General features: G+C 48.6%; 1 protein-coding gene across 8 annotated transcripts in view; it reads right to left on the reverse strand.

Moving 5' to 3' along the window:
• The window catches only part of MAPT (microtubule associated protein tau), a 53,092-nt gene that overhangs the window by 28,439 nt on the left and 181 nt on the right, over positions 1-24,472 (reverse strand). For all 8 annotated transcript variants that reach the window (XM_050911760.1, XM_050911759.1, XM_050911758.1 and 5 more), the window contains exon 2: positions 159-247. In XM_050911760.1, coding sequence (XP_050767717.1) covers positions 159-231 — 73 coding nt within the window. In that variant the 5' untranslated portion in view covers positions 232-247. The remainder of the gene's footprint in view (positions 1-158; positions 248-24,472) is intronic.

Below are 24,472 nucleotides of genomic sequence, written 5' to 3' on the forward strand. Positions count from 1 at the left end.
CAGCCAGCTCATCCACGGTAACCTTCCAGACACACATACCATCTCCTGGCCATCCCCAAGGACCCCTCGCACGCAGGCCCTGCTCTCCCCACTTAGGTCATTCTCTCAGCAGTGGGCAAGGCAGGTCCTTTACACCGTCTCCTCCTGGAGGTGCTCACCTGATGGGATATGCTTCTCCTGGCCAGCTGCGTGATCCTCCATCATGGTGACGTCCTGACGCTGCTCCGCCATCTCTCAGCAAAGTTACCTGGAGAGTAAAAACAAACACCCATTAGGCAAAACCTGACACAACGCGCCTTCATCTGGAGCCCAGTTGGTGCGCTCCCATCTACTGCTCCACGAGACAATTTTGGTTTGTCAGCCAAATTCCAGCAGCATTAAACATCCTATTGCAAGCAATCAGCCAACAACAGCCAACCATCTTTTCAGCCACTGTAAGAAGATATCTACTTTGTTCCCTTTTCCTGATGAGCCCTGAAATCACACCGCTGTGCTCAGGGAAGGTCACAGCTCAAGATACACGTTACCTATTGGGTTTCACACCAGTGCTGAAATACTCCCCAGAGCATCTAACGGTAGTGCCTCCACATCCACCAGGAGCATGTTTTGTCCACAGTCATCAAATGGAGGAGGACAGCGGGAAGGGAGTGCTAACATGCCAAACTGGGATCTAAAAGGGCTGCCCCAGCCAGACACCACTCTTTGGCAGAGCTGCACCAAGCTCTCAGCACAGGAGGTCACAACAATATAGGCAACTTCTGCCCAGCTGCAACATCAAAATTCCACAGGTATTTAAGATGTCCCAAGCAAAATGACCATCCTGGTGCACACAGGACACTGCTCGGCCACCGTTTTGTCACAGGTGATCACCGAGAGCAGCATGCTTAGAGCAGACGTACTCCTGCTGCATGCTCCAAACTCTGCCTTTGCCAATTTAATCAGTCTCTCAACAGAAGTGTCTGCTGGCAAGGTGTGACGCTGCTGTAGGAAGGGATGCCTTCTACCCCTGTGGATACACCCAGCAGGGATACACAGCTGTAACGATACACTGATCATCTTAAAAGCAACCCAAAAGTGACATACAGGGGTAAACCAGGACTCTCCAGAGATGGATTTGGACCAGGCACTCTTAGAGAAGAGGGTCTCACTTGGTTGTGGGTCTGAGAGGACAGCACAACGGCTGCTTAACCCTGAATCCTTCTTGCAGTGCTCAGAAAGCCAACACCGTGGTACAGAGCAAGGCACAGTAAATAGGTCTGGACACCGGAGTGGAATTAGAAAGCTGCTAAAATTCTGTGAGTTATTTTTCTAACGTGCATCTATCTGCAAAAGGAAATAAAGTTGCCAACAAACATTACCCGCTTTTGTCAAGCGGGGACCGTGTTTCTCCTTATTCTCCTTGCTGGTTGCACAGACATTGCTTTTAGCTGACTTCCTAACAGCTGATATAACTACAGCCAATGGCAGTGATTAATAACCAGCTATTAGTGTAATCGCACGTTTTCCATGACCATCAGGAGCGAACGAATCCAGCAATGAAGCTCAGGTTACCAGCAGCAAGGAAGCAAACTCATGTGGTTTTGTTTGCTGGCAATAAATTAACTGGATATATGGAACTATGCAAGAGAAACTCCAATGCTAGTAACCAGATCTCTCATCCAGGTTTTTTTTAAGCCTTAGCAAGATGACTATGCAATTTAATTTTTCCCTTAGACAGCTACAAAGCGATTTGATAGAACTGCACCAAGTAAGTTCAAGAAGTCGCCCTGAAAGGAAATCACCCATAAACATGGAGGTATAAAATAGGAAAGAATTAAGTACTTAATTTTTGCCCCCAAAATGGTGGGCCCTAATTATTTGGACATATGGCTGCCCTCCTCCCAGAGCTCAAAGGAGCATATTGATTATATCCTGGTCTCATCTGGCCACCACTTGATATTATTTACAGGTCTACTTAGCACTGAAATACTAAAATATAATGTTAACCTAGTGTACAGGCCACAAAAGCATCTTCGGTATGAACATGAGTGTAAAATGACACACAAATGTGCTGCTTGTGTGTGTGTTTGTGTGTATGCATGTACAGAAGAGTGACCTCTCTGCCCCAAACGCGCACACAGGACTCGGTACAGCAGTTTTCCCCATGCACTGCCCTGTCTGTTGGTAGGAAAACGTGGATGGGAGAAGCAGTTCCTACCTGACTCACAACTGGTGGTCCCTAACAGTCCTCCCAGCCCAGCTCAGTTCACTAAACATCTACAGATACTAACATCTTTGCTTCCCAACTGCAGATCCAGAGGCAAACCACTCACAAATCTGCTGCGCTGGATTTAAATGAGGCTTACTGTTTCCTTATTCTGCCTCTTTTTCTCTCTTCCTCCCACCCGTTTTTTGGAGAAGAGCGATTAGTGTCTCCCTCAGTCTCCCTGGAAAGATACATTTAGTCCTTTCTTGCCTCTGGACAAGAATTTCCTGGGACACCATCCAGAAAGGACTCCTAGCTTAACAGCTAGTGAGCTCGCATACCCCGCCGGAGGCTCATCTGCTGGCTCCATGGACAGCATCCGACCCAGCCAAAGATCTTCCACTTTTCCCCTGAATAGAGCATTTAGCATCTGTGCAACCCTGGCACAGCAGCAGTGAGCCATGATTCAGCAAAGGTCGGTGGATCTGCTGGCGGGCGTGCGAGGCCGCCTGGTCGCAGGGCTGACTGTCGCCTCACTTCCCGCTGACCTGCCAGTGCCAGGGCTTTTCAGCACAAAGCAGCAGCCGGGTGTTTTTCAGAGAAGCTGACGATCTTGCTGTCTGTCTGAGCTTTGCAAGAAGGCTTTTAACGCTGTGCTGCTCACAGCCGGGCAGAGACAGCCCCCGTTCCCACTGAGCTCCATGCATGGCAGGATTCAGCCGTCTTGGAGCTAAAGGACTGGAGATGGGCTCAGGAGGATGTAGCCATTAATTTTTCAGACGAGAGAAAGAGCTGCCTTTTCTGTTACAAGGAAAAAAGCATGACCAAAAGCCACAAAGATCCATCAGAAAACCACTCAATGGGACCCTGAGAGCACCTGAAACCTGGCTGCAGCTTACAAAATGCCCTGGATGCTCATTCATTTGGACACAGTGATTTTGGGGGCCGATGCCCGGTTTGCTATGGAGAGCAGAAGCATCTCCCAGCAGATGAAGCACAATGTCCTCCCACTGTGTCTGCAGCACAGCAGGCAGAGGAGCAGAGTCACTCTGCGCCTGAGCCACTGTGTGCAGCAGTCAGTGGTGGAGAACAACAAAAACTCCTCAAACTGACATGAGCCAAGGGGCAGGGAGGGGGATCCAGCTCCCACATGGTTCCCACAGCATCTTGCTTTTAGCTGAAGAAATGCCCACTCAACAGATGCCTTTCTCACAAGCGCTGCCCCTCCCGTGCGGCTCGGGAAGCATTTCCTACAGCTTGCCCTCCGAGGCCTGGCAGGGCTGAGATTTAAACCCATTACAATAGGGCTGATGAAATTTCATCAGCACCAGATAAGCAAATAAATGACATTAAGCGCACAAAGCGATTCAATGGGTAAGTACGAGTGAGCCGCCACCACCATTATCTCTAAGCTGCAAAGCTTTCCCAGCAGAATTTGAAATACACAGGCCATATAATCATACAGTCCTATTCACCAGGAACATCATCTATAAAGACATTATATGCCTCTCCGATGGATGCTGAACTTCATTCTCTCCCTCTTTCTTTTTCATCCATTGTAGACGTCAGCTAAAAGCATTGCTCACTCAAAACCGTACTGATGATGCACACGGTTTTGGGACAGATTGGTCCTGTTGAAACCAAGAAGCAAAACTGAATTGCCTATATGCAAACTCCTTCTTATTCTAGAGGGAAAGTCTCAGCTTTGCTTTGGGTTTTCACTCAGGTAATAAAGTCACATGACTAAAGAGAATTTAAACATAAGGTATTTAAACATAAGTTAAAACTGCGTATTTTACATTAGACTTTTTAAACAAATATGGTCTGAAAATTGCCCATTTGAAAAACTGCTTTGAATTTTGAAAAAAGTCTATAATGATAATTCTATTTGTTTTTCAAATGGGGAAGGGGAAAATCCCTCTTGGGGGAAGAGATAACATTAAGGGGAAAAAATGTTCTAAAAACTGTAAAACCAGCCCCACCTTGAAGAAATGGTTCAGTAATGAATAATTACGCCAAGGATAGCTGCACAGAGATAAACTTCGGCAGCACCCTCTGCATGACAGATAAAACACAAACCCTCCTAAGAATCTTATCCACTTCCAGCAGAACTATTCTTGTTAACCAGGGACACTATCTAAAAAGCAACAGCCTATCCCATAATTAACAGCTCCTCCAAACCTCACATTTTTCAAACCCGCAGCCCGCCTTTGGAGAGAAGAGGCGTATCGAGCAGTCATTTTGAGCTGCGCAACAAGGCACACAAGGAGGCAAATGGGGGGCAAAGTTTTTGTTCCCAGGAGCAGAAGAAACAGGCTCATTTCTGGCAGCGTAGGCTCAGCCCACCAGTACCTCTGGTGTTTGCTCTGTATGTGCAACCTAGTTAGGGCCCTGAGCATAAACCCAGTTTGTCCAAGAGGTGAGTTTAACTGGTGAGAGCCTGGCCATCTCCTGCCACCAAATGCAATTGCTTTGCCATTTGCATCAGTGTTAAGATGAGATGCAGGCTGGCACACAGCATATTTCACTCCCAGACTTGGAGTTGCTTTCCCAATGATAAAGGATTACAAAACAGTGGCCTCCAAGACTCCAACTGGTTTGAGAGTTGAATATTGCCATCCCCACCCTCAGACCGGTGTAACCTGGAGAGGAGCAGATATTCCAATTTGCTGGAACCGGGGTGGGCTGGAGGTGTGCATGGATCCTTCGGCAGAGCAGAGGGAGCGCAGGGCGGCCTGTGGCATTCACTGGGCGACTCCAGATGCGCTTCACAACTCAGCCAGCTAAGCGCAACATTGTGGTAACAAGGAGCAACTCTCACAGCATTTGAACAGCATTTCATCAGCATTTCATGGCTGAAGCTAGCCCCAGAACAGTCCCTGCAGGCCTGTGTTGTACAAAATGTTAGGGGCTAAAAGCCAAAATAGCAATTTACACCCCAAAGAGCCCAAAGCATGCAGGACCACATATCCAGTAAGGAAAAGCCTTAAGTGAAATGATGCAAACCTTTAACAGCCGTCGACAGCACTGAAGTTTAGGTCAGGAAGTGAAAGCTATTAGCTCAAGGTCCACAAGACATTTAAAGAGGAAAAAAATATAATTTTCCTTGTGGAGTTTGGTAAGGATACTGAAAGCACCATCACTCCTTTCACAGGAGGTTGCAGAGACCTGACAGTAAAGCCTACCAGCTTTATGCAACGGCTCCCATACTGCCTGCAAAACCCTTTTGTCCAACCCACAAAGGTCTCTGTGCCTGCCTGCGGCCAGCCTGACCTTGCTTCATTTGCAAGATGCAATGATCGTGAGTCAAGACACCAGAGCCACATCCCTGGCACCGTCCTGCATTCGTGCCCAGGAGAACTGAGCCAGAAATGAAAGCACTGCTCTTCTTCCACTGCCTATTCTGCAAATTTATTTTCTAAATAGCTTGTTAGGCTTGAAAGCATCAATAAAATAGCTTGGTCTGGTCTGTCAGCAGAAGTAAAAGCTACTAGAGCACAGCTGGGGTGGCACTGTTTCGAGTAAAGCCAACTGCTCAATTCATGGCAACCTCCCGCCCCAGCACAACCCACACATGTGAAAACTGGTCCAAATGAAACTACTTCTGCATCCTTCCTCCAAGAGGAACTGTAACAACGGCTACAAATACTATTTCATAAAGAGGGATGGAGAACGGGGAAGGCCTATGCAAACCAGGATTAAAAAAGAAAATTAAATCAATAAATGAACAAAACACATGAGAAGTTCCTGGCTAGAACACATTTAAGCCCTGTTTATAGGGCATAAACCAGCCCCAGGTGCTGGAAAGAAATTTCTCCTGTAAAGCAGCACGTTTCTCCTGGCTGGTGACCCCTCTGCGCTGCAGACCATGAGGCCACATGGCACTACACAGCCCCACGCTCAGTCTGCAGCAGCAATTCCTGCACAGCCAGCGAACAGGCACCCCAGACATCTTTCTGGAGCGCAGTCAGGACACATCACCACCAGCACAAAGACACAGCAGAGCCCTCGTTCCGCTGCCGCTCAGGCTAACCACCAGCAAACCACGCACAAAGCCTCCAGCACTCTCCGCCTGGGAAGATTTAGATCCCAAATTAAGTCGGGCAGCCCAAAGTCTTAATCCCTTGGCAAAAGGTTTCTCCGCAATGAAAGGTAAATAAAACCAGGGCTGAAAACAACGTACCCTATTGAGAGTGGCCCAGTGGCGGAGGGGGAAGAAAGCAGATGCCGGGGACCACACAGCTGTGCTTCGGTGGCACTCAGCCTTGCGTAATCTGTGCCAGACGACATCATTAGCACTGTCACAAAGAAGCACGAAAACGCATCCCCGCAACCCTTCTGGTGCCAGGAGATGAGTGCTCCCACGATGCCCATCCAAGGAAAGTGGGTCAGCAGCTGCACCCCAGTCACCCATGGGCCCAGCAACACGCAGGGCTACAACCGCAGCCCAAGGATCAATGGGACACAATCCGACAGCCACCGTTTCTGAACGGCCGTGGGATTATCCCCGATCACAGAGGAAGCGGTAGAGTTTCGATCTGCAGCAATTCAAACTGTGCAGCTCCAGGGATCACGAGTCTGGGAACTAATGGCTCAATTTACATATGCACAAATCCCAAAATAAACTAGGCGTTGGCAGATCTGTTTGCGGCTAGGTGCAGAGGTTACTAGCCACACACTAGTAAGAAAACAGAGGAATGAGAAATTTCAGCAGAAGGTGAGTGCGATGCTTTGAGAGATACTGGCTGGATTTGCACACTTTGGTACTCATCACTGGGTCCAACCACACAGCTCCATCTTTCACATCGGCCACAAAATGTCCAAGCAATCACCCAGTTAATTTCCAGATACGGGCAGAGTAAAGCCTCTTGGCTACCGTGTCTTGTGCTCAGCCGCAGCAGTGTCTTCCTTCTCTGTTATTTAATCAGTAAGGGCAGTAAGCACCCACTCTTGTTACTTGAAAATGAAATTTCAACAAACATGAGCTATCTAGGTGTTACCTCTGAAAGGTGATCAAACACAAACAGGGTTTTGAAAAAAGCATCATTCCATCTGAATTACTTAATTAAAACGGAGTGACAGCCCCATGAAATAACATCAGCCTGAAAGGCTGTTCATAATTCATAAGCAACTTCCTTTTCATCTCCTTTGTGTACTTCTCCAAGTACTGTTTTTCCGAGAAGCTGACAGAGGAAAGAATATGGACGGTGATCTCATTAATCGCAGGCACTGCCTAATATGCAGTGAGCTGAGAAATTACATGGCGTTTCAAGTTATCTAGTCAAGAGGCTAGAAAAACTTCCTTCAGGTTCAAAGACAAATGCCTCTTAGAGCAATAGGAGGGAGTTGCAAAAGAAATAGTCTCAAAAATGCATCTTTCTTCATTTTTTTTCCACATCTTTCCATGTCATATTTTAAGTGACTCCTTGGGGACCTGGAATTTTTGACACCTTTCTCTGGGGGCTAGACACCTTCCATGCAGACCTGAGATGGGTTTGGGTTCACAGCAGAACAGCTTTGAGGCACAGGAGTCTCATCACAGCAAGGGTGGTCACGCTGGCTTCACGCACACCCATTTGGGACCCAGAGGTTACTCAGACCAGGCAATAAACAACTCCCACACCAGCTAACGGCATATTACCAAGTCTGGAAAGGAGATGGGGAAAGGTGAGGGTGGTAACAGGGCAAGGAAGCCCCATGCACGAGATGCCATGATTCTGTACAAACAGCATCAAAAGGGAATAGAAAAGCTGGGTTCAAAGACACAAGAACTCAGGGAACCATCAGTAAATAGCTCTTACAAATCTAACCTCTCCACAGCCAAGAGCTCTGCAAGCTAACTGCTGGGGGTTACCAGCTGGCAAAGGTCTCCAGGGCACGCTTGTGGCTAGAGAAAAGCCAAGGGATACTCACGTGCTGACAAGTTCCTCAGTGCTGCTGAGAATTAAACTAACAGAATTTGCCATCCCAAATCAGCTTACGCCCAGCTCAGCAGCTGCCTCCAAGCAGGACAGCAATTAGGAGACCAGATTATCCAGGCACACAACTCCAGCCCACGGCCTGAGCTGCAAGAGTAGCTGGACTAAGGAGATGGGAAATGGTTTTATCTGCATGTCTCTTCTCTGCCTAAATAAAAGGGCACCGCAAATGTGGCCTCTTACAGGAACAGCAATGCACTGGGAATCGCTTGAGGGAACATACACAAGTGTTCCGCAACGTAGGAATATTAATCCTAAATCTTGCATCAATTGCTACTGACAGAAGCACAAGGTGGTTTACCGAAGACGTATCGTTATTCCCATCTTCCCTGCAAGGGGAACAGAGGTGAAAAGGCTTGTCATGGAGCAGGCTGGGGACAAACCAGAGTAGAAGCCAGGCTCCCACAGACACCACAACCTGTGTGCTCCCACCTGCACTGCTCTCCTTCAGGCAGGGCTCTCTGGAGCAGCACTTGAGTAGAGAAACCAGAGGAAGCTCCTGATGGACACTACAGGGACATAAGGGCAGCAAGGCTCCATCTTCACCTCTGTGTCAACCTGCAGCCTCTATTGCCGCTATTATTATCTTCCTTCCTTGATCTTTTACCCCTTCTTACCCTTCTTTTTTGCTTTTTGTCTGGCTTATCTGACCAAGTCAAAACCAACCTTTTGCAATATTGCTACAGCAGGCCGTCCCACCCCAGCTTTCTCTGTGAGCTTACAGGAGGGCGTTTAAGGGCAACCACTGCCCAGGGAGGTGTCAGCACTCTGGATCACCCTTCTCATTCCATACTATGATGCAAAGATCAGGCTGTCTCTAAGTCCACTAACTTTAGCTAGATTAAAGCTCTCATCAGAGGGGCTTACACGGCAGCAAAAAAGGAAGCAACAGTAGTTTTAAAGCTTGCCCTGTCTCTTCAGCAGGCTCTTTGTGAATAGAAGGAAGAGAAGCCTCTTTGGCAGGGATTTACTAGGCTACCTTCGGATTTCCTCCCAACCCCCTGCTAGAGTATTTTGCAGTCATGCATTTCACAGAGCCATGAGATGGTCTATGGGTGGATAAATTCTTCCTCCCCCAAAATCCTGCTTGCTTGGGAAGCCTTTAAGCAGTTGAACATGTAGAGCGGATCAGAGAAGGCAGGAGATCTTATTTACCAGCTAATTCTCTTTGACTCTTCCCATCCCAGGCTCAGCCCAACCCGCTGGAAATCAGAGCAGCTGCTGCAGGTTTTAAGGCGGGCTCACCAGCATTCAGGCTTGTACCAAGTCATTATTCACTTAACAGAAAATGGTGGAAGCCTAGTCTTTCCCCTGCACTGCCTTTCAAAGGCTGCGCTGCATGCTGAGATGTGGCTGAACTGCTATGCATGGCAGTACAGCAAAGTCCTCGGACAGTCTCACTGGTTGCTCGGAGGAGCTGCTCCCCCAGCCTGCCCGCTGCCACCGAAAAGAATCCAGCAGGGAAGGAAACACAAGTCAATGTGTTCTTAGCATGCTACCTTCCAACAATAGCAGAAAAGTAATGTTTATGTGTGCCTGGATGGGGAGAGGGAAAAGAGGAAAGAAAAGTTCCCAAAAATGCTGCTGGAGTCTTAATGAATTAGGACAGTTGATGGCACGACAGCGTTCTGCCCCATCAAAAGTCTCCTTTACCTTGGCTAGCAAATTACACCACGAGAAGGAAGAAATTGCTTTCCTGAGAGACTGCACTGCCTGAAGAAAGAAAAACAGACATCCATCCCACTAACTGACGGCTGCCACACTCCTCTCTGTTGCTCACGTGGAACAATTATAAAGGATGTTCCCATGATAAGCAGTCGAGGAAGGTCCCTTTCACACAGCAGTCAGTGGTAAAAGGAGCCTGGCAGGGCTCATCTGGTCTGTGGACACTTGCAATCTACCACAAGCAGGACTATTAGCATGGCCAGCAGTTTCTCATGGTTATCACAATTTTCTTCATTAATATGAGGTCAGAAACAAACTGACAGGACTTATTTCGTGCTCCAGTGCATACCACACCACATCCCAGGGCAGGGAAAGGCTGACAGATACAGGATCACCCTCATTTTCGTGAACACAGCCAATTTGGGAGGACACTGAGCACTGTCACACCTGTCTTGGGTTCCCAGACAGAGCTCCTCAAATGCAATTCAGTCAATCGAAGAGCTGAGAAATACCCCAAAAGTCACTCTTTATTAGCCAGCCGGACACCAAACACCCTCAAACAAACAGGAGGGTGAAAATACCCATGCTGGCTGACGAGACAGCGTGGAGCCGAGCTCTCAGACAGGCGCTCACTCCACCTAGGAGGTGTGCGACGTGATCAACCGAAGCACAAGATAAAGGTGTTTCTAGCAGGTTACTGAACAGCGACTCCTTGAAAGCAGCTCTGCTGTTCATCTTCACGCGAGCTCTCCCGCACCGTCTCCATTTTACAACCTACTGCTTTGCAGCACAGCCATGTGCTGTAGGACCCAGCAGAGACGACTGCCAGTGCGAGAACCGAAGCTCTGCTAATTTCCTTTCTCCGCAGGCTTTTATAGTGGCACAGGTACAACAGCATCCATTTGGTGCACCAGAGCCACAGGCTAGAGAAATGTCTGAAACCTGGTGTAAACATGGGATCAAATACAAGCCCTGAGCCATCTGCAGAGTGCACACACCATCAGCACACTCTGCATTGAAGACTTAAGTTAAATGTTCTGCATTTAAGAGCAAAAATTGCAGAGTCTACTGCAAAGACAGAAACCCCCTACAGTACTCAGCTGCCTTCCTACCAGCCCCATGAATCTTTTCTTTCTGTGCTGCAGGAGAAAACAGCCACCTTTGCTGCAGTGCACAGAGCCAGGGCCCTCAGGGACACACAAGCAGGATTAAGCCTTCCTCTGCTGGGAAGGGCCACATCCTGCACTTCCCAGGAGCTGCTCTAGCCAGCTGGCCTCAGCGCAAGCAGTGAGCAAGCTGCACACCAGCTTCCTTCCCCTACCTCTCTATGTGCAAAGGCAGACGATGCTGCTGCATTTGGTGCTAGGCTCAAATGATGCTGAGAAGAGATCAAAGTGCAACTAGAAGCCTTATAAATTAAGAGAATTTTATGAGAAGGAAACTTCATTTACACCTGCAAATGGACTTGAAGATTTGGGTACTTGGTATCACCTTCCACCTTAACCAAACCAGTAACATGTGTGCATGTTACTGGTGCAGCACCACAGGAATGGCCCAAAATACGTGGTGAAAAAAGTAGATACCTTGGCCTCAGAGCAGCAAAGTTTTGCTTGTGGAAAGAGCCAAAGAGCAAGGCCCCTACCTCAAAACTGGGCAAAGCAAGACTGCAATTCAACAAGCCAGGCTCAGATCACACTGCTTGGTCCTTACTCCTTACACCACCAGCACTGCTCCAACACGCCACTGGGAGGTGGTTCAAGGCGCTAAACCAGCAGAAACTGAACCCCTCACAAGCAGAAGTTCTGCGTGACAGTAGTGCTATGGGTCATCTCACCCCAGCTTTGGAGCACCAACGTAGCAGAGGGGGAAAGCGTGGGAGGCCAGTGCCATGCCAGCACCAGCCACCATCCAGCTGCACCTTGAGCCCCTCCAGGTTTTGCCTCCGACTTGAAAAAGACGCTGTCGAGACACAAGGTATGCGTTTATTGCTTACTTTGATCTCAGCTGCTCCTCTTTCTTTGATTTCACAGTGCTGACAACATTTGCTGCACCCTGACAGAAGTTCTCTGAATATTCAATGCTGCCACAGTAATGAAGATATTAAATATAAAAGATTCTTCATGCCACAGCTCTAGCCCACAAATGCGAGTGATCCTAGTCAGAGTGGATGCGACAGAACCAGGAAAGTGCTATGGACACCAATGTTGCAGGAGATTTTCTCAGGGCAAGGAAAACGTTCAAGGTATATTCTCGGATTGGGCCTTCATTTCTTTAGTTATTTTGAGCTGTTTCAACACACGGATAGAAATTAAAACGATGACAACAGCACCATCTGCTCCAGCTACTGCCACGCCACCATGGCTGGCATCGCACTTGCAGCAACAGAAAGCCTGTCCCAGGGAAGAAGCCAAGTCAGGTGAGTTTTCCCAGGGAGCACTATTTTACTTCTACAGGATCCAAGCCCGCAGAGCTCCTGGCTGCAAAGATTGCCAATGCAGAAGCGGTGTCCGGTGTGCTACAGCAGAGAGACTTGCCCTACTGCCACAAGGAACAGGGAGGGGACGGACAGGGTGTCCAGAAGTTGGGTTAAGCAGCGACGCTCACTGCCCTCAGCAGCGGTGAGAAGCCCAAGGGAAGCATCCGAGACACATACATGCAGGAACAGGCATTACCAGCTTGCCTGAAAAATCACAGCTTACCGCTGCAGTAGCAACACAGGTCTCTGCGCACTCCTATGACAAACCATCACCACACAGTTTGTCCACAGTGCTTATTTCACCAAGCCATTACTTTTAGCCACTTGATACCCAAACTGGGCACCAAATACTCTTTGGCCCCATAGTGTCCAGTTCCAGCATCCCAAAGATGACTGACAGCACTGGAATGCAGCAGGATGCCTTATCAGGACAGTCCCTCTATAAATACAGGGGAAGGAGAGAGTCATGCATTCTTGACACACTGGTTTCTTACCATAGAAAGAAACAAACATGCCAGATCTCACAAGCTTTCAGGGCTTTAGCAGGACTTGTCCTCACCCCAGCAGTCACTATGCAACAAGACAGGGCTCAGAGAAGACAATTTTAGCTTCTGTCTAGCTTTTCTGCATTATTTTTGCTTTTCATGACTAAGAGACTTCAGATGAGGTCAAAAGTCAGAGTGTGTTTCCTGAATGTCTTTAAGGCCGAAAGACACAAACAATAGGACATTCATCAAGCATTTCTGCTATGCTTACATCTCCCTTGTCATGTTATTGCATAATGGCAGAAAAAAAAAAAAACACTGTTCCCTCAAAATGTTCACAACAGTATTTATTAAAAACTAAAAGCAGCATTTTTTTATTAAATCTGTATCAGAAGGGGCAGTAAAGAGATAAATGCAGAAAAAAATCCTAATCTGGAGGAGCTCAAGAAAAAAACATCAGCAGGAGAGCACAACCTAGGGATGAGCGCATCGTTCAACTCCTGACACAGAGGGACTGGGACACGCCAACCAAGTCAGTGAGCGATGGGGAAATGGGTGGGCACCCCAACAGGTTCACACCTCACTGAGCACAGGGAAGTTGCTGCCCCGGTCACAGGGAGTGGCTGTTCAGACTGCTCATGGGTGGCCACCGTGCAGCCAAGGGTGCTGGTGCCTGTTTTAGCTCCGAGTTTCACACACTATGCCACAAACAGCAAGTGAGAGGTGCGGTGGGAGACGGTAGTGACTCCTAACGCCCAGCACAAGTTAACAGAATTTGAGAGCCAGAGCTCTTGCTTCCAAAACACTAAAAATCCAACAGAAGCTGCATTTGCACCTTATTTTTCATAATGAGGGAGCATAGTTTGAACCATGCTGAGGCACAAGACAAACAAGGATTTTCGGGTAAGGAGGAACAGCAAATAAAACCCTTTATACACAAAACACATCCCTACTGAGCACTCGGATGTCTCTCTCCAGCTGGTCTTCGCCCAGTTTGGGCCACTCAGGATGACAATCAGGTAACAATCTGTCTTGCTTTGATTCTAGTTTTATCGAGCCGATGAGCAGATTTGCAACAAAAGCAGATGCAGGCAGCGTGAATAGTGACAATCCACATGGGAATCCAGACCATAAATTCAGCCAAAGAGTTGTAAAACCATTATTTCCCCTCCCAACCCAAAGGCTAAAGGAGGAGCAAGTTTAAATAAAAATAAAAAAAAAAAAAAAATCAGAATCCATGTGCATTTCATCCTCCCCAGGAATTAGCTGGAAGCCCAGTTGGTGCCCATCTTCCTTTCCACAGGGATGAAGAGTGGAAATTGTCCAAATTTAAGACCGCCCCAAGTCTAGGAATTCAGGCTCAATCTTCCCCAGTACATTTGTTAAAAATAAATGAGGTGCAATCAGTCTCCTCAGAGATTTTATCCCCTTTCAGCTCTAAACGCAGCTCTGCTGTCACACACATGATATGTATAAAAGGACAGCCTGCTTCAGAGCCTTACTTCTTGCTTAAAATAATATTGCTCCTGGTCTCAGGTTACGAGGGATTCATTCATGTTCGGTAAGGTCACAGGCTCTCTAAATCACTAATACAAAGGCTGGAATAAACAGGGTTGCCAGTATTTCAGTAGCGCTTCTTTTTATTGCCGTGCATGAATAGAGAGACAGACAGACAATTTGAAGAGGCTCTGACCACACCTAGAGCCACAGCGCTTTGTCATTCCTTATCGAGGGAGGCAGAGAGCAGTCTACTGCCGGCGGGAGACGCTGGCTTCTCTTCTCACACTGAGCTGAGGCAGCAGCAAAGCTAACCCCACTGCAGCCCAACAGCTTTACCCGTCTTACAGAACGGCCCATTTTCACAGATGGGAAGCGTTCAGTGCATTTCTCTCTCCGCAGACTACAGGACTTTAATGCCTTGCAATCCTTACTCAGTTCCAAAACTTATTTTACACACACTGCTCTCCCTTCAGCATCACCCAGGGATGCCCAGCTCCCTCTTGCTAACAAGGACTTTCTAGTATTTCACCCAGGCCATTTCAAGCTATTTTGCCACGAGCATTGGTCAGGTGCCTTTCATCTGCACACAAACACTGCTACAGCGACAGTACCGGATTCTTCCATTTAAGCACTCTAAGCACCAAGAGGCTCTTGGATGTTGATAGAGCAAACCAACCCACGGAGTCAACCCCTCCATAAGGTGAGTACATGAGCAACAGTAACTAATGAAACATGCTTTGGAGCTGAGCATGGACCTCAGACAGCCATGACAATAAACCCTATTATTAGACACAATAAAAGCAGTGACATATTTGAGAGATTAAGTATTAATAAGTGCCTTCACATTAAACAGTATTCATGGCTCTTCCCCTCTCGCCTGGAGGAACCTGGGGGAAGGGAGGAGCTGGCAAGGTAATTCAGCTAACACTAAAATAGGGGAAAGGCAAAACTCAGGCAAAGTAGGCTACAAAACCATAAAATAAGGATGCAGTGATGACAGCTCAGCAGGGCTGCAGACGAGAGATCACCAATGCTGGAATCCCAGAACATCCTGCAGGGAGCTGGGCCCCCATCTTGCTGTCAGCAAGTCCAGTTGCCGAGCTCTTGCCCAAGGCAAGGGCCAGGCAAGCACCAACTGCCTCAGCGAAGAGGCTCCCAGGAGCACTGCAGAAGAACATGGATCTGGGTCTGCTGGGCAAGATTTAAAATGGAAGGGAAAGTCAGGAACAGGAAAGATTGATGAGAAAGGAAAGGAGACAGGACAGCACGCCCACATGTGCACATGGTGCCTCGATTTGGCAGGTGCCCAAGATGCACACACTGCTCAGGATGAGAACAAAACCTGGGAGCATCGTGGTAGACTCCTTTCTTCAGCTCAGTTGCCCTTTTCATATCACCCATCCACCACCACAACCCCTGCAAGTCTCCTCTTTGCAAGCCCGAGTCACTCCCTTTGTCACAGGATAGGTCCAATACCCTCATTTTAGTCCCATCCTTTCTGAATCTGTTCTCTTGCTTACTGATGGACAGTGACTACAGGCAACACCACAGCTCGAGCGGTAGATCTTTAGCTGGACTTTTTACCTGCTTTCCTTTTTGTACCCAACAGCAACATTTATTACTTCTGCTTGCATATGCCTGCTAGGCTCTCCATTATTACACCGGAAGATGCCAAGGGAAAAGCATGTAGTTTTCTGTCCAATTTGGAGATGTCCATTGTTAAAAGCTACTTCTACAAACCCCTCCAGCTAGCTCCAGGGCAGCATAGTTTGTCATGCTGATGAGGCAGTAGGTAAAACCACATATGAAGAAGTAACTTCAGAGGGCAGAATTTGCTTAGGGTAAAGTCCGCCCTTGAATTCAAAGAGCTGAAAATGAACCACAAAAGGCAATTCTGACTTCGGATTAAATCCCAGCTTTGGGCTCACTAACACCTGATGTCTGACACCACAAGCTACAGCTACCAGCAGAGAGCACGTGAAGCTCCACTTCTGTAACACAATCACACAAGCCAGCTTCATCACAGGTCTCACCTTAAACCACAAAGGTAATTCAGTCCCAGCAACTCTTACCCCATCACATCCAGGATCTGCAGTGGGAGGGTAATAAAATACTCAGCACCCGCATGGAGCTAGTCAGCACTTTGTACAAGGTGGGTCAGCGTTAGGAAAGGAACATGAGCCACATTTACAAATCTTAGGTTTCCTTTACTTCTGATCATACCAAAGTGAAGTACACTTTCAGATAAAAGTTGCGTTTTTATACAGAGGTTCCTCCTGCCAGCCTGCACTGACACATAACCCTGAGCGTTCACAAAAGGCTAGAGCTACAAACCAACCTCCAGGAAGCTCATCCCGCTGGATTATCCCTTCTCTTGGGAAAGTCTCTTCCGGCACACCCCTTCTGTCATCACTGTGTCCTCAAACTAACGACACAATGAACACACTCACCTTGAGCCCTGCAAACCAGGACAGGAACATTTTGTCCCCTATAAGCCCAGTGCAAGCAAGTTTTCAGCCTGGACACACAGTTCTGACACTGTCATGCAGACATGCTGCTGATCGCCACTCCCAAAGCCTTCCCACTACCATACCTCCAGTCATCGAGGACCAACAGCCCCTTCCCAGGACAGGGTCCCAGGGAGAAGACAGTATGCACATATCCCCTCAACCCTCAGCCAGCTTTACTCCATCTCTCTGGCCCCCTTCTTGTCCCCCTTCCACTCACATCTTGCTGCATCTCAGCCTGATGAGAGCTCACGTGGTCCCTGCGCTCACCACCCGCCACTGGAGAATAATCCCCTTCACCCTCTGCCAAAGGCTCACCCTGCTACCTGGATATGCGAAGCCACAGCAGCCAGCCAAAACAAACATTCCTTGCCCATCACTTTGCCTCGTATCTTGACTTTGACAGACCCGCTCTGCCCTCAGCTCAACTGAGAACGTGCACAGCTGGCCAGATGTGTTCCCTGCACCAGGAAGCTCACATGAAGTGACATTTGAGAGAAAGAAGGAGCAAAGCTGCTTGTGAGCAAGACACACACACCTTCATGGTAAGACCAAGCCAACACACCCAGGACTGAAGTCAAGCCTTGATCAAATGAAAGATTAAATGTTTCTTAGGCAGGGAAGAATTTCACCACTCTGAACAACCCCCTACTTCTCCAATTTCAACTTCAAAAGGGCATCCCAGCAAACACTTTTTTCCAATGTATGGAAGACAGTTGATGGCTCAAAAACAGATCTCCAGGCCAGCACAAACATGTACATTGCTGAGCTGGATGTGTTCACGGATCATGGGAGAGGCTTCTTGAGATTTTTTGAGCCATTTACAAACACCTCAAGGAATTTCATTCTGCAGCAAGTGACTTGACACACTGACGAAATCCATCTGAAATTACATCAGGCACTTCCAGGCAGACAGCCTGGGACAGGAGTTGATGGGGAGTCGTAAAGTGAAATGCTGACAAGTGGCAGAAAGCCCTGCTACTCTGTAGCACACAGCACTCAAAGTCACACACACACTATTCAAAATCAGGAATACAAGTGGTTTCATCACCTCTCTTGTACATGCTGAAGTTTCTCCATGAACAGCAGAGTTTAATACAGTCCTTCCTCTGGACTTGTATAATCTGTCCCTTAAGACTGCACCTCATCCTGCAATAACCCCCATCAGCCTTCATCCTTCCCATGTGCCCGAGAGCATCATCACAGACAGCCGAGCCACAGCTCACCTGGAGCAACACACACACCGACCAGCCGAACAGCACAGCTCAGACAAATCCACCCGCCTTCCCAGGGCTCTAATGGTGCAATCCCACCAACCGCTCTGAAGCAATTCAAGAAGAGTGCTGAGGGAGGGCACAGAGGCAAAGATGGACAGATAGTGATACCAGATCTGCTCTAGGAAGAGAGGTCAGGGCAGGTACAGTGGGGAGGCTGCAAAGATGGAAATAATTAGCCCAACTGCAGCGATAATCCTTTTAGCTTAACAGAAGGTATCCCTTGGTGCTCCCTTTCCTTAGATATTTAAAGAAAAGTCACTGAAAACAGGAGCCACACCACATGTAATAACTGCCTTTACTAATCAGACTGCTTGGAAGGGAAAGGGAAAAATCAGTGGATTGATTTCTGAGGAGCATGAAGGCTCATTAGACTTGCAAAGAAAATCCACTCAAGTCTGAAGGCACAGATACATCTCCTCCAGACTCCAGTATAAACTGCATATGCTTTCCACAGGCGCTTTAAAAAACAGCCTACAACCAGCAGATTTCAGTGAGAAACAAAGCTTCAACTTGCAGATGGAAGAGATTCATCCTGCTGCAAGAACAGATTCAGAGATTCGTTCAGTCCTCACGCCTCACCTCAAAAACCACACAAGGGGTTACCTGAAGGGCCACAATTCTCTGCTATATCCACCACATCCTGGGGTGATCTGCAAAGACAGCTTGGGATTGAGGGCTGTTCACGCTAAAGAGCCAGGCAGGAGCGATGCTGCACAGAGCAGACACTACACCACTTGTGGATCTCCGAGAAGGATCAGTGATCCAAACTGAGGGCTGCACCTCTGGCAAGGCTGAGCCAGCCTGGTGCTCTGCAAGGTTTTGGCAGGGCTGCCTGCCACCAAACAGCCCACTCGCGTCTGCCCAGGATCACTCACCCTAATTCTCTTCTCAGGACTGGTTTGAGATGAGCGGGAACATCCCTGCACTGCTCGGCAAGGATGAGCAATCCAGCTCAAGTTACTCCTGCAATTACTTCCTTTCTTTTCTGTCTCCACAGGTATGCAGAGCCCTGCCAGCAACCCATGCATTACAGCACTGCCTACTTTATTGATGAGCACCCCCAACTGCAAGGGCTTGCCCTTGGGGTGAGCCCCAGACACCATGCCAGCCCACTTCTGGAGTCTAAACACCACAGTTAAGCAAGCAAAGCTCCTGAGGTAGAAAGCAGAGATTACACTGGATGGGCAGAAAATCCTAAAAAGCCAGCCCAGCTCCGATGCGACTGCAGTACTAGTGAGAGATCCCCTGAGAGCTGCGGTCCTTCTCCCAAGACATCAGCTAGTGCTTCTCTGAACAGAGGCTGGGAATAGCCAAGATGCTGAGTCTGGGGTTCCCCCTCCACCTGGCTACGGGGCAGGCACACAAGGGAAACAATCATCTCTGATTTTGTTTAACAGCCTCAGCTGTTCTAATACAGGTAGAGAGGTCCATTTTGCTTTTGCAAGAAAGGGCTCACAGCGCTTCTTCACAGACTACATAGGTCTGCAGATCTTACAGCAAGCCATATACCCAGAAAGCACAACACACGACCCTGTTGTTCAGGGGATGGTTGCTTTACCTGCGTGCAGAGCCACGACCCTCCTAAACCTGTGCCATGTTCCAGCAGCTCCAGAGACAGCTCTGACATGCCACACACTGTCTCAGCATCACCTAGATGAAGGACCCACAAGTCTGTCACAAGTCCAGGACACTTCACTACGAGCTTCCAACTCTCACGGTCCAGCCCCACAGCGAGCGCACAGCCTAGGAAGCAATAAGCCAACCTACTAGCCAATTGACCTCATCAACCAGCAGGCTAAGCAAACTGGAAAATACTGGGAGCTGGGTGGAAGCCAGCGCCCTGATTCTTTCTTGACTAATTCATCAAGTGTCAGAGCATTGCTACAGCTAAATTAGCAGCACTCCCTCAAAAGATGCAGAGACAACAACCAAGCCTCATCAGTGCGCTGGGCTGGCAAAATAAGCTTATTCTGCTCAAGACAAACTCAAATCTACAGCTTTCTTCCAGCTTTTGCATAACATTCCTATTGGGAAAAAAAGGGAATGGCCACCCTCAGCACTTCCCCTGAGACACTGCTTCATGATCCAATTTTCAACGCTTCGCAACAAAAGGGATTTGTCTGAAAGTCTGGATGTGGACACACCCCAGCACCGGCATCTCAAACGGCAATGCCAAACACCCGCACAGGCACACACAGACGCTCCGACGGGCAAAGCAGTTACGGCTGTGTTGCTGTAAGTGTCAGGACAATTTGTTACTCCCATGCTGATGAACACAGGCTTTCAGAAGAAACGGCAGAGACACCATCTCAAAAGCATTTTCAACGTGGCTTTCCCCAGCCATTTCGAACAGCCTCATGATGCTGCAAAGCCAAACTTCCAAATGAGGATATAAACGTCATGAAGGCGCGATTTGCTCTGCTCCCCACTACTACACTGTAAGAACCACTCAGCTAAGCCCCAGCAAATATGCAAGGAGCCAGGTGGTACCCAAACACTTCCAAATCCCATGGCTGGCAAAACCCTGAAAAAACACAATGATGCAACATAGATCAACAAGGATGCAATGAAGAACATGGTTCTTCGAAATGAAGCAGAGGAACATGAAAGGCAGAAGATTAAGACACCCACCTATCCTGGTTTCCGCTGGGACAGAGTTAATGTTCTTCTTAGTAGCTGGTATAGTGCTGTGTTTTGGATTTAGTGTGAGAATACTGTTGATAACACACTGATGTTTTAGTTGTTGCTAAGTAGCACTTAAGTCAAGGACTTTCCAGTTTCCCGTGCTCTGCCAGCAAGCAGGTGTGCAAGAAGCTGGGAGGGAGCACGGCCGGGGCAGCTGACCCGAACTGGCCAAAGGGGTATTCCATACCATGGAACGTCATGCCTGGTATATAAACTGGGGGGAGTTGGCCGGGAAGGGTGGATCGCAGCTCTGGCATCGGTCAGCGGGTGGTGAGCAATTGCACTGTGCATCACTTTTTTTTTCCTTTTTTTCCCCTCTTCTTTTTTTTGTTATATTCCTTTTCATTACAATTATTATTATATTTATTATTATTGTTAGTATTATATTTTACTTTAGTTATTAAACCGTTCTTATCTCAACCCACGAGTTTTACCTTCTTTCCCGATTCTCCTCCCCATCCCACTGGGAGCTGGGGGTGGGGGAGTGAGGGAGCGGCTGCGTGGTGCTTAGCTGCTGGCTGGGGTTAAACCACGACACCACCTTACTGGCATGCTACAAGTGTCCCTGACTAGATACACCAGGCTCAGCCTCAACATGGAAAGAGCAGTTGCAGTGTCACATTTCCCTGATTTTTATCCTATGAGGACTGCTCTCCTGGCCAGGGGAGCAGACTTCCCCATGGCTTTCGGGAAGTGAGAAAGCTGCAGCGCTCCTTGCTCAGGACAGATAAGTATGTTTACTTGGTCCAGCTGGGTCCTGCTGAAACTGCCGTTTATTAAGCACAGAGGGAATGGGACATTTTGAACGAAATGCCTTGGGAAGGAAGAGGCTGGAAGCAGCGGGCAGCAAGGCGACCCAGAGGAACTGATGCAGGGTGAGGAAGACTAAATTAGAAGCCTGACCGTAAATACTTAACACAGTACTTGAAAAGGGCCAGTAATGAGGGAGGGAGGGAGGGAGGGAGGGAGGAGAGGCACAAAGCCCATACTATTGTACTTGTCACCTGAAGGGACTGGACCCATCTCCTCTCCATGGGAGCTCCCCACAGGGCACACAGAGGTCCTGTCACTTCTGTCCTCATCTCAGCTAATCCCAGCTGATGAAGGATAATTGTCCGTATCTTATCTGTGATGCCACCTGCCCCTTCCACAGTAGCTAACAGCCTTGCTCTCCCAGGCAGAGACCACAACATCTTGAGGTGTCTCACGTTCATGTCAGATGGGACCTTTGCAACAAGTTCACCTGAAAGCTGCAGATCAGCAGCGAGCTGTCCCAGAGCAGGGCTGAACATATGGTCCTCTTTTAGAAAGAAACAGAGTCTTCATTTAAAGGCTTCAAACAATGACAACCATGCTTCGCACCTTCACTCATTAAAACAGGCAGAGCTCGTTTAGTTCAAGTTTCTCAAGGGTCAACTTCTGGCCATCTTGCTGGGCAAGATGAAGACAGACCCACAGCACTGGACACCTCCATGCACACACTAATGGCCTAATAACCTTTTAAACCAAACAGAGCTCACCAAGTGTTTCATTTTACGCTCTATGTGTTCAAGACTCAACTGTCCTAGGATCCTCTCATGCTGCAATCAAGCCTTATGGAGGATGGAGACCCAAGCAACCAACCTGTGGGACTGGCATCGCATTTCCCCAGAGCACAAGAGCTGGGTCTCAAAAAACAAACCCCACCTGCATCTTAATTCCAAAGCCCTGAACACAAGCCTTCATTTCCACGGGCATTCAGTAGCATGAGGTACCTCTGCTAACACCGGGGGATGGCACAGGGAAGTAAGCCACAGCCTTACACCTCCTTCCAAACACCATTACTCTATCTAGAGCAAGAATGGGAAAATGCAATACTTCTATCAGGTGTGAATTATCTGCCTGGAAAACCTCTGTGCACTACAGGTAAGTCAGCCACCACCTTGCTCTTCTCCTTAAATTGGACATCTTGGGGTAAAAACCAAGCATTCTGCATATCAAGAGGGAAGAAAGTGTAACTGGGTTAGACTATTTCTCATTTCTAGAGAGAATGAGATTCTAATTATCCTTCTCTCAAGACCAGCCTGTAAACGCCCAACTGAGACCTGTTTTGATTGACCACCTTGAGAAAAAAAAAAAAAATGCAAAAAACCTGAACTGCACAAGGAAAACCATTAAACACTCCAGATCTGAGGTACTGGCAGCAAAGGCAAAAACCCTTCATCGGATGTAAGAGAGCAGCCATTGCTCGACAGAACAAATTAATGATTCTCAGTAGTGAATTTTGTTCCACTCATTCAGACACATTAGACATCTGCCCAGATCCATGCAGATAAGCACAGGACAGCTCAGGAATATGCTGCATACAAATTGCTGAAGTGACAGCTTAGCTCATCTCAGCTGCTCGTTCCAGCAAGCCTGTTTCTAAGCAAGACCAGCCTCTCGCTGCAAATGGAGCTGCACCTCGCATGGTGGTACCACCAGCAAATGGAAGAAGAAACTCCCTTTAAAGTGATGGCAGCTGCCCTCTGCGAATGAACAACAGGATTGCATTTGTAGGTGTTAAAAAAAAAAAAAAAAAAATCATCTTCCCTAACCGAACCCTCCCTTGTGCTAACACGGCAAACAGGGATGCAGGCAGAAATCTCCATCCCTCTCCTGAAGTAAGCTGCTTCTACTCCTTACGGGTTTAATTGCTCCAAGCCAGGAGGGCAGATGTGCCATGCAGCGCGCCTGGAAACACCTGGCAAGAAAACTTCCCTTTTCACACCTGCGAAGTTAAGACTTAAAACAAAGAAATACCCAGCAGCAAAAGGAAAAAAAGGCAAACCCCAGGAAGGGGGCCAGCCCCACACCCCACCTGGTGCGATTTTAGGACAAGAAAGAACAGGCAGCATGGAAAGAGGCTAATGAAAGGGACAAGGGGGCAATTTCAGCACAACATAGGGATACCTGCGAGGTGCAAGGCACATCCCGGGACTGCCAACACCACCAGTTACACCAAGCAGCACCACCCCAGCCCCAAATCCACAGGGCTCGGCACCAGCATCCCCAGCCTGGCTGGAAAACACCCGGGGTTTAACAGCACAGGAACCCACCTTGGCGCTGTTAACATCAAATACTGGAATCCCTTGGCCGGGCATCTGGGGGATGCAACAAAGCAAGGCAACTCCGGGGTGCCATGACCTCAATAACGCTTGCCACCCCCAAATTTCAGGCTGGGCGTGGACAGCTCCGTTTTCTGAAATGCCTTTTCCTCATGGTTTTCTGTTATTGATTAATTTATCTCTTTTAATTACACCTGCCCCCCCCCGCCTCCCCCCCATCCCCGAGGGCGGCTGCAGAAGATGGCACCGCGCCGGGGCGGGAAGGCGCTGCCCGCCCCTCCTGCCGCAGCCCCGCCGGCACAGCCCCCGGCCCCACCTGCCGCAGGGAACGGGGCAAAAAACCGGAGGAAAAAAGAGGGGGGGGGGGGGAATCCTCCCCCACCACCACCCTCTCTCCCCACCGGCCACCCCGCCCCGCCGCGCACCTGCAGCCGGGCGGCAGCGCTGCCGCAGGGGACGCCCCTCGCACTGCTGCAGCGAGCGGGCTGCCGAGGCGGCCCCCCGGGTAAACCGGCACCGGGGGTGACACGCCCCTCCGCGGCGATTTTTTGGGCTGAAATGGTTGGGTATGGATTTTTTTTTTTTTTTCTCCCTCTCTCCTCCCCCCCCTTCTCCACCCGTTTCACGC

This window comes from Gymnogyps californianus, chromosome 28, assembly GCF_018139145.2.
Source record: "Gymnogyps californianus isolate 813 chromosome 28, ASM1813914v2, whole genome shotgun sequence".
NCBI lineage: Eukaryota > Metazoa > Chordata > Aves > Accipitriformes > Cathartidae > Gymnogyps > Gymnogyps californianus.